Source organism: Monopterus albus, unplaced genomic scaffold, assembly GCF_001952655.1.
Source record: "Monopterus albus unplaced genomic scaffold, M_albus_1.0 scaffold12.1, whole genome shotgun sequence".
In the NCBI taxonomy this organism is placed as follows: domain Eukaryota; kingdom Metazoa; phylum Chordata; class Actinopteri; order Synbranchiformes; family Synbranchidae; genus Monopterus; species Monopterus albus.
The window spans coordinates 4,210,031-4,220,898 of record NW_018127892.1 but is presented as its reverse complement, the minus strand read 5'-3'; the positions used below and the strand labels follow the sequence as shown (position 1 = coordinate 4,220,898).

Sequence of the window (10,868 nt, the reverse complement as noted above, 5' to 3'; positions counted from 1 at the left end):
ATGTAAGGTTTACTGAGGGTTTGAGTCGAAATAGACTGGGGTGGATATAATGAAAAAGCCAGACATCTGCATGTGCTCAGGGTTATGTCATTCATTAAGGTTGTTGCCAAGTGACTTTGCCTGAATAGATGTACGTATGATCTCCCTTGGTAAATGTTTCCAGCATTGTGTGTAAAATGTTAGTATACATTTTATAACAGGATGTAATCAGTTGGGACTGACATGTAGTAATAAGAGACAAGAACAAGTGTTGTCCATTTTATTTGTAGAAATATGTGAAATTTACAGCAGTCTGCCAGAGTAGGACAAACATTTTGCAGGTGCAGTTCTCAGATTTGTACAGTGATGATTCATGAGCAATAACCTTTCTTGACACCAACTAATAAAAAAAAAAAAGTTGAAATGAGAATATCAAAATCTTGCATATAGCATCATGAATGCAGAAAATAGATGCTATTAGGTAGCTAATACCCCACTGCAGTACAGTAGCTGTATGTGCAGTCCTATGGTGATATTAACTACTTTTGCTATAACACCAGCACCACTCAAAACACTTCAGTATATTCAGAATAGCACCTTTAAAAACTTTTTCACGTAATATAAAATGTTATAAAAGAGTACAAAGATGCACAATAGATGAAACGCTGTCACTAGCTAGGTAGCTACAAGCCACTGTTACAATGTGCCTCTGAAGGTTGGTCATTACAATGCCAGCAGATCGTTACTGATGCAAACCTTCTGTGACAAGAGCTTGTTGGAACCAGTGATGTGTTCAAAGGACTTAAATAAATTAAAATAATGAGGGGGAACGTACACTTTCGTAGCTGTGAAAGGACTTGTATTTTCAAGTGCAGGCAGCAAATGTATCTTCATACGAGAACACATCTCCCCCAGAATTATAATATTCACCATTTGAAACTAACATGCAACATGAAAGGTAGTAGAACATAAAAGTTCCTGATGGATGCTAAATAACTTCAGTGCTTGGTTTGTGTTTCTGCATTTTCTGATTATTTAAAGATACACTCATGGCATTTCCCCCAGACAGAGCATATGGTGAAAAAAATGAACAAAATATTTTGTTCATCCTGCATTTTTGCCATTTCAGATTTCTTCAGTAGATACCATTCTGCTCTGTCATTAATGAAACAGATCTTACTGAAGGCAACTTTTTAAGAAAAAGGGAATCTTTTCTCTCCCAGAGTTTTTTCCACTGAACTTTTAACTACAGACTGGGGTAAACATTTTAATAAAAACCACTTACTAACCATGTCCACCTTCTCCTGTACATTAGTGTCTTTGCAGGGTCTAATGTATCCAAGGCACAGGGTTTTGGGGAACTGCCTGTTTGGCTGAGAGGCACCCAGAGGCCCACAGGGTGGCGGAGTCATCTGTAATGCAGCACCGAGGTTCAGTAAGGGTACGTCGAGATGGAGATGTAGATGATGAAGATGCTCTGGTAGGTAATGCGGCCCTGCAGCGAGATGGTGGTGGCCTGCACCTTCAGCCGCACTAGCCCTGGTCTGTCCAGAGGCTGCAGGGTGAAGATGATCCCCCTGCCTGCCTCGTCTCTAATGCCAAATGCCTGTCCCAGCATGCCTGTCTCTGATTCTTGCTCAAGTATGGTAAAAGATGTACGATCTTGCAAGATGCCTGACTCTGAGAAAGCAGACAGTCGTACCAAATTGTGATTGGCTGGAATGCCAGAGGGAAGCGTGAGCAGCTTGTACTGCAGGAGCTGAGGAGAGCCTCCTGTGGCACAGTCCAGAGAGCAGGGCCTGTAGCAAGTCCTTTTTAAAGTCAACAGGAAAGACCAGTGTCACCATAGGATTAAATTATCTGATAGCTACAAAAAATATGCATATGTACAGTATCTACAGTCTAATTACTGTATTTAAAAAGCTGGTATGATGGAAAAAAACATTGGTTTGATGGTTCAGGGTGATGGAGGTTCTGCTTTCAAATCACTAAACTTTGTCTTTACTGTTTATTCAAAATTAACATTTTTATTTTTTCAAATTTTTTAATCTCCCACCTCAAGAGCGAACAGTGTAGAAACTGTATCAGTTGTGACATCACAGCCAAGCATTACATTGGATACACAAGGATAAGCCCACGCCCAGCGCAGCACTACTCTGAGTAGTGATAGGTGGGGGTGACACTAAATGGTGATAGCTGTGCTAATGCTAAGCTAGCTGCCTCCAAATACATTTTAAAAATGATTGCTACTTTTGTTAGGAACCTTAAACACGATGATACCCCTCGGAAACATCCATCTGAAGTCTCTAATCTGCAACAGCCATTCAGGCTCAGACTCTAGTTCGTATTTCTATATGCTGTACTGTATATACTAGGGATGTAACGATATTTGTATTTTTGTGATATTGTAATAGAAAAATGTCTCTAATGTTGTGGGACTTTGGCGGCGTCTACATATGGTTATTTCGTTAGTTTAACTCCGTGCTTGTCGCAACATGACTGTCTGATCCCAACTGACATGGCGGATGCTCCGTTGTCAACTTTTACAGCTGTTGTGTGGCAGCATTTCAGTTTTCCCATTTCAAGAAATGATACTGGCAAAAATGAAACAAACAAACACTGAACAATTTACAAATAATGGCCTTTTATTGATTTTATAAATCAATCATGGCCAATATAATTTGAGTTTTTTGACCAAAGAAATTTTTTACAGAGCTTTTTAATTCAACAGAGGTCCAGCCAGTTGGTGCTAGTAGTCTCACAATTAGTGAAATGGGGATCACCAGAGTGCTGGAAAATATCCAAGGGGGTGAATACTTTCACTGTATGCAAAACCAACCACTTAGTCACCACCCTTAAAGTCTTATCTCTTCCAGTAAAGCACAAATCTCACCTTTATGCAGCTTATCCTATTTTAATGTCACCTCCCCCTCGTTCTGGTGCGCCCAAGCATCAGTCTGCCCCCAATTGGTCAGGGGGATACCCACTTTGGCTGGTCTACTAATTCTTTGTCCTTTTCTGATTGGCTGGGGATGAACATGAGTCCTCACCTCAATCAGTCAGAGTAGGTGCTCATGAATAATATACTGTATATTTGATGTTAACTTCCGTTATACATCGTATATTACCCTACATATCTTACTGTAAATATCAATTGTACATATCTGGTAAATTAGTTCTGACTGTTCAGACTAGATACTGTGCACTTTTCACTGCTGTTATTGCACTTCTGGTTAGATGCTAAACTGCATTTCATTGCCTTGTACTTGTACATGGGTAATGACAAAGTTGAATCTAATCTAAAGATGGATTGATAACTTTGGGTGAATAAAATGTCACAAATGTTTAAATTAAAGTCAGTATTTATAAAAAATGGGCCAAAAAGGGCCATGATACCAGCTCTTTGAATACTGTATTATACTTTTTTAGTCATGCATTTTACCCAGGGTTTCCTCCACTCTGATAGGATGCAGGGCAGGGAGTATCCAGGCACTGATATCCTCCTCTGGTATTAAAACACATCTGATTGGTTCCGCACTGGATACCTTGTTCTACACACTCATCGATGTCTAATGGTACAGAAAGGGCATAAGAACTTAGCTGTAATCATTTAAAGGAAGGATGAAAGGGATCCATATAGGAGAACTGTTTGCCACTCTTGCCTTTACAGCTCCTGCCATTGGGTAGGAGGTGGTAACCTGGAGGACACAGGCACTGGAAGCTCCCTATGGTGTTTCGGCACTCGTGTTGGCATGGCTTCCTGAGCAGACACTCGTCCACATCTGTTGAGAGGATTATATAAGGATGCAAGTGTGAGACTGACGAGGCTGACAAGACAGTACTGTGTAATGTGGGCGTTTTGAATGCTGTATGTATGTATTTTGATGCACACTCACCAATACACGTGCCATCTCTGTTGGTGTACCCTACAGGACAGCTCTGCCTTGTAATGCGGGATACTCCGTGCGGTTGGGAGAGGATTGGTCGGCCTAGAGATGAGACCAGCTGTGGACGGAGTCCTGCCCTGAATCTGGTCCCATTGGTGAAGGTCTGCCTTCTCTCCAGTCCTGCACAGGAGTACCCGTCCCCAAGCAGCACAGTACCAGGAGGGCACAGGCACCTGAAGCTGCCAGGGACATTACGGCACTGGTAGGCACAAGGATTTGGTGTCTGCAGGCATTCGTCAATGTCTGAAAGGTAAAATAAAGCTCCAGTGACTTCTAATGTGTGGTTCCCATTAGAGCAGTGTGGAAGTGTATTATGCAACTGCCATACCCAGACATGGAAGGCCTACTCCCTGGGATCGGTAGCCTCTGGGACATACACAACCATAGCCTCCGACCGTGTTCTGACAGATCTGAGTGTAACGACACATGTGACTTCCATCCTGGCACTCGTCTATATCTGAAACATGCACAATCGACAGCAGCATGTCTTCGGTGTCTTGCATAAAGCACATTATACTTGCTGTACAAGTTGTTTTGCTGTAGTTCATCAACATTATAACAAATTTTAAAAATGCCAGTTTCATTTGTAGAAATCCAGACACGTGATACTTTAATTACAAACTGAAAAATGTTTTTAGGTTTTGGAAATTTGTGAAAAAACAAAACCTGAAATATCTCATTTACAAAAGTATTCAGACACTCCAAACTGTGGTCAGGTGCATCCTGACTAAATTCTCTTTTGAGATGTGTTTAGAACTTGAGGTTACTTAACCCTAACCGTAATAACATGAATGAGGTGGTTCACTATGGGGAACCTATGATTATTCCAGCCAGCACGGGCTGGCAGCTGTGGTGCTTGCTCGCATCAAGGCAAAGTGAACTCTACAATAGAGGAGCATGATATGCCCACCTCTTCTACAAGCAGGGTGTTGAAGTGAGACACTCATGTTATCAGAGAGCAGGGGATATGAACTAAGAAGCCTCAAGATCTTTTGTAAATATCTCTTAGTGTCTCACTGTGTGCATATGCAGACTACCGACAGACTGCCAGCCTAGGAGGTCTGAGTATAGGTGAACCTATACTCAGGGTGGTGTGCACCAGTGACATCCAGCTCACAAATTCTAGGAGTGATTAAAGGTAAAGCTCAGTTTGCCACTGCACATGCATTCTCAGTAGTCCCACAACAAGACCCAGTAAGTTGCCTTTCCCCCTGAGTTGACCGAGCTTGTGGTTGTAGTCCTGTGCTAGTGTAGGCTGCATCAGTTACTCCCACAGTTCAGTGGAAGAGGTGTTGCTTGCCCATAAGAAGCAGTCAACTGATCAGACTTCTTAAAGGCTATTGTCCTTTCAGTATAAACATGTAGGACTCTCACTGGGCAGCAGTGTTTAATCTTGGCATGTGATTTTTATTTTTATTTTTAAATGTCAGATTTTTGTTAGTTCTAGTCTAATTGTTTGTAATAGTAAAATATAATTCAAATTATAGTAGTTTATATAATGAAGGGAACCCATAATTACTACAGCACTATTAGCAATAATAACCACATTAATAGTGACTCATAGTGGGGTTAGGGTAGGGGCAGTTCAGATGGAATGCATTTGTGTGAGATTGGTTGTCTCACACAGGCAGAGGAAGGTCTAGAGAGCAAATTCATTCAAGTTCCCAGAAAATGAATCGGATTTGACCAAGTCGAATTGAACTGAGAAACTGAGATTTTTATTTTTATTTTTTTTTTTTGTGATGGCTGAACATTTTTCCAGTGAGATGTAATCAACAAGTAGATTTTTCCAGTAAACAGTGCTTATGTTGTTTCTTGAGGATTGTTTTCTTGGTGATTGTTAAAGCCACAAGAAGTACATGCCTCAGAGTTTTTTTAAGCTGGATAAGTCTGACTTCTTCCTACTCCATTCAAGCATGTATTAGGTATAAGCAAATTGATATTGGATTAGCATTTGTTGGATATGTGTAAAATTATGTGTGTTGACATATCAACTGTCTTTTCATGCTTGAAAGAATAAATCAAATCAAATCAAGCTAAGGTCACCAAACAAACATATTAATGGGGATAGTGGAATACAGCAGCCCAATAGATGCGACAGTTCATTTATGAAAAATAGCTTTACAGGTGTGCAGAACCAAATGGCATGGATACAGGGACTGCTGGTGTGCAAAGAGCAATGTGAACATGTCATGTTTCATTGACTCCCACTCTGAACATCCTGTGACCAGTGAACTCAATGCCTTATCGTGTATTGAATAAGCTGCATGTTTGTGTTTTTTTTGTCTTGGTGAAAATATTTCTACAGATCTGATCCCAAAATTTGATATTGCAAGGTCTGATGGGACTGATAAGTCCTGTTCCCATTGAACTGAGGATATGCAAATTGACTGGTGATGGTTTGATTTTATTCTGTATATGTTAGATAACAGCTTTATTGGAGATATTTAGTTCTAAATTGAGTGGAGCTGGTTCAAGATTATTTCTAGTGATTATAGGCCTGATTACAGATTTAAGAAAATGATCTTCAATACCGTACTGCTGAACTAAATATGAAAATGGCCTCAGTGTTATTAAAAATGCGTTTCAGGTGTGTGATACCTTTTTTGATCCATCTGGGAATGCTGAGAGGTTTACTCCACATCTCAGTATATTTTGATGGCACGAAAGAGGAGTATTTAAGTAATTCAGAGGAATTTCTACCAGGTAGTCAGAGTCGTAACTATTGTTGGATTAGTACAACAGGAATGACTTTTTTTTTTTTAATATATTATGACAAATTAATGGAAAGTCTTTATTTTATTACAAAATGCTTGTTCAGTGTCTACCCATTAAGTATTAGGGTTATTTGGATGAATCCATTTAACGTATTTTATGTAACTGGACAAAATACCGAAAGTTGAGGGCTTCTAAATCTCTTCTGAGTTGTCCTAGGTCCTTTTAGGTGTTTTTTTTTTTTTTTTCCCCAGTAAATTTTTGTTATAATGAATCTAAAGATTTGAACCAAGCAACACTGGGCTGTGTTGGAATTATTGTAAAGTTTATTTTTTGGTAATATTGTCATTTTAATAACGGCAATCCAATGTTCCAAAGTTCCGAGTCACTAGTTTTAATGTCTTACGTAATGGGCAGAAATTAAGATTGAACAACTCTGACACCCTGGCTGAAATGTTTATCGCCAAATATGTAATATTACCAGTGGCAGGTACTGACTGAGGCATCATCTTCCAATCATCTCAACAAAGTGGAAGTATAGTCGATTTAGTCCAGTTGATTTAATAATTAGAAGTGTCATTTTTATCCTAATATTTATTTTAAGCATTTTGAGACTACAGCTGTCACCATCTTTGTTGTGTACAGTTACCATGGTTACAGGTGTCAACCCCGTCTATCACAAGGTTAGTGGAACTGGCTATTTATTTGTTCACACAGTGTCTGTGTGCGTCTTCTCTACTGAGCAATGAGCAAATCCTGTTCACTGGGTTTAGTTGGATAAATGACTTTGGATAATTTTAATATACTGTAGTTCTTTAGGAGACGTCTAGAGGGAGACTTAGGTGGTCGATCGCCAACATGGAAATTGGTACTCCATTTTGAGTGTTGCAGAAGATATCTGACTGATCTATTACATTCACAGCTCTACTGTTGCTGAATGTAAGACAGTATCTTATTAACAGCAGAGCAACACGTCAAGTGGCTAATTCAAGAGATTTCTGAAGCATCCAGCCAAGACAACGTTGGAGTGGCTTCGGTAAACCTCTCAGAATATCTGTGGAGAGACCCTGATGATAGAAGCTCAGACACTTCTCATCAAATCTAAGAACAGGGTAAACTGCCCAAACTGAGGAGTGCAAAGAATGTGGAGACTTACCCCAGAAGATTCAAAGCTGTAATTGCTGCTACACAGTACTGAATTAAATACCTTTCTAAATGAGAGACTTCAGCATTTAATGTTTTCATTTCATCATTTTGGGTTATTGAGTGTAGACCAATGGAAAAAATGTAAACTTAAATCCTCAAAGTGTACAAACACTGAAGAAGTCAGGGTTGCTAACCGAATTTCATTGTGCACTATGCAATAACAATAATGGAATCTATCAATCAAAATAGCCACTGTAATGCACTGTACAGGAATAACAAGACATGTCTGAGATGACACAGACCCTTGATCTCAAGCTAGTTAGGACTACAGTTTCTAAAATGAAGACCACATTACCATAAACTTTGTTGCATCCTGCTCAAAAGAGGAACTTTGTTTTGTCGAAGGTTTTCTATTAGTAACAAGCAACAGTGTTTGATTTGGCTCTTTGTGAAGGACAAGCAGTGACCCCAGTGTACCCTAAAACAGTCCTGTGAAATCTGAACTGATGTTGCGTAATTCAAAATGTACTGTAGGTGCCGTTGACTTTCAGTGATTAGACTAATGCCTACAAACCCAGGTATTACCTCGGAGGTGGGAGCTAAATCTATGAGCCATTCAAGGTTGAGAGGCTAATGTCTCAAAAGGATTGTAGTGATGAATGGTAAAATGGTACATGTAGCAGCCCCCCCCAAAAAAAATAAACACCAAGCAGATGAGAAATAAAGCATGACACCCACTTACCCATGCAGGCTCCATTCTCTGCTGTGGTCATTCCAGCTGGACAGCTGTCAAAGCACTGGTATCCTCCCTCTGTGTTACGGCACTGCTGGTGGGCCGGGCACACATTTCTCATGCACTCATTGATATCTGTAAAAGTGCAGAGCTGTTAGCGACTGTCCATTAGTGCCTAGTGCTAAAAGTATTCCAGTTATACAGATGGTCTGCTGGGTCTTAAAAAAAAATAATCCTAAATCGAACCAGTCTTGAAATTCTTAAATTCTTGTTTTCCCTACTGAAGAGGAAATTGTAAGCTGACTGACCGAGGCAGCGATGTCCTGACAGTTGGTATCCAGGATGGCAGATACAACGGTAGGAGCCCAGAGTATTGAGACACTGATGCTGACAAGGGGAGAGCGCAGACTCCTGGCATTCATCCACATCTGGAACACACCATTTACACATCTGGCCCAATTAATCTACTGTGGATATCCAGTGTACAAGATACTATATGGTAAGAAATCAGATTTTTCTTCTTGATTATTGCAGTTGCAAATATACGATCACAGTAGAAAAAACTGGAAATGTGTACTACTACAGTAGGAGATAAGTTGTTAATGCCTCGTATGAACTGTTGAGCAGACAGTTCAACAATAATTCACCTTCACAGCTGGTTCCTGTGATGCTAGGCTTAAACCCTGGTCCACACTTGGCCTGGCAGCGGTATGTGCCCACTGTGTTGACACACTGCTGATTGTAGTGGCACACGTTTGAGCCCTGGGCACACTCATCAATATCTGCATGATATAAAGTGAAACAGAAGCTTGACAATTGCTGGGGCATAGGATTTGTTGGTGATGAGGGCTTTTTTTCTTTACCTAGCTAGGACATTTCCTTTGTATGTGTGGTAATTATCATTGTTAATTAATCACAGAAACTCATCAGGCATGTGTATTTTTGCCTCACCTTGGCATACGTTAGTCTCGGTGGAGATGGTGAAGCCAGATGGACAAGCACAGGAAAAACCTCCCATGATATTGTTACAGGAATGAGAGCAGGGAGACTGGAGCGTACACTCATCTTCATCTAAAAAGAACACATTTTCATATTAATAAGACTGATATGGTTACAGATTTTCAGCCCTGAATGAGGCATTAAAAAGGAAAGCAGCATACCAGCACAGAAGGAGGCTGTGTCAAGAATGAAACCTTTAGGGCATGTATCTCCGTAACCATCTGTAAACATAGTGTTCATTCAGATCCAATATTTCACAAGATGTAGTGATGGTGAAGGTTCAAATAATTGTGTATTGTCCCCCCTACCTGGTGTGAGGAGACTGGCAGTAAGATGGAAGTCCAAAGTGAGAGTGAGCACGTTGTAGACACTGTTCAGCCCAGAGACTTTGAGCAGCTGGAGCAGAGGGCCCTGGCGCTCCTTCTGGCCCTCATAAATAATAGTGTGATTACAACGCAGCACTATGGGGGTTCCTCCTCTCTGGTGGGTCTGTGTTGACCATGAGTACAGCTGCCCTTGGCCTGTTTGCATGTATGACTCGTCAAACTCCTGAAGCACCCAAAAGAAAACGGGTCAAAGAAACTAAATGGAACTTAAGTATGGCAGTAAATGGTTTACTGATATGTCCAAGGTATCTAAATACAGATTGTAGTGACAGCAGGATGCACCTGTAGGCTCAGATGAGATGTTGATAATGAAGGAGGCACAAATCCATTAATTACAACATCAATCAGTAAAACTCCCTCAGAATCCAGACCTCTGGCGACGTGGGTCATACGAAGTATCTCCCCTGTTAAAAGACAAACATTAAAATGACCACTTATTTACAAATATAAGGGTCAGTGGTGGTAAATGGCGCCATCTGCTGGTTGTTTTCTAAATAGGAAATCAGTGGGAAAAACTTGTCTTTTTAGATGGTCTTTCTGTCTTCTCTGCAAGCACTCACCATATTATATACAAATGTTTGCATGAGTGTATAAGTCCTATTTGTGCAAAACCTGCATTAAAGCCAGGAAAACTTGCCAGTCTCAAACTCCAGCTGAGACTCCTGTCTGAAGTGGCCCTCAGTGAAGGATTAGCCGTTTCTGGCTGCACCGCTCTGCAGCACAGTGGTCCAGTAGATGGGAGCAAACAGACACACCAGTACCCGCAACAAGGGACCTACAACACAACAGCATCAACTCTTGGTCTCAGCAATGCGGTAAATGCTTCCTACACAAGATTAATGTGTTTTCACTTCTTAAGAAAAGAAATCACAAGGAGAACATACTCCAAGTTTCCCCTGAATCTATCACCAATTCAGGGAAGTGGTAAATAAGCATCAAGTGAACTGGTTCATCACTCAGTAA

At 40.6% G+C, this 10,868-nt stretch overlaps 1 protein-coding gene across 1 annotated transcript in view; it reads right to left on the bottom strand.

Moving 5' to 3' along the window:
- Window positions 1-258: 258 nt before the first annotated feature.
- Window positions 259-10,868, bottom strand: part of hmcn2 (hemicentin 2) — a 49,664-nt gene continuing 39,054 nt past the window's right edge. Inside the window, 14 exon segments of the mRNA XM_020590424.1 lie at window positions 259-1,790; window positions 3,422-3,548; window positions 3,642-3,761; window positions 3,876-4,169; window positions 4,255-4,534; window positions 8,373-8,392; window positions 8,530-8,655; window positions 8,829-8,948; window positions 9,168-9,302; window positions 9,472-9,591; window positions 9,681-9,740; window positions 9,828-10,068; window positions 10,188-10,309; window positions 10,543-10,680. Coding sequence (XP_020446080.1) covers window positions 1,412-1,790; window positions 3,422-3,548; window positions 3,642-3,761; window positions 3,876-4,169; window positions 4,255-4,534; window positions 8,373-8,392; window positions 8,530-8,655; window positions 8,829-8,948; window positions 9,168-9,302; window positions 9,472-9,591; window positions 9,681-9,740; window positions 9,828-10,068; window positions 10,188-10,309; window positions 10,543-10,680 — 2,282 coding nt within the window. The 3' untranslated portion in view covers window positions 259-1,411.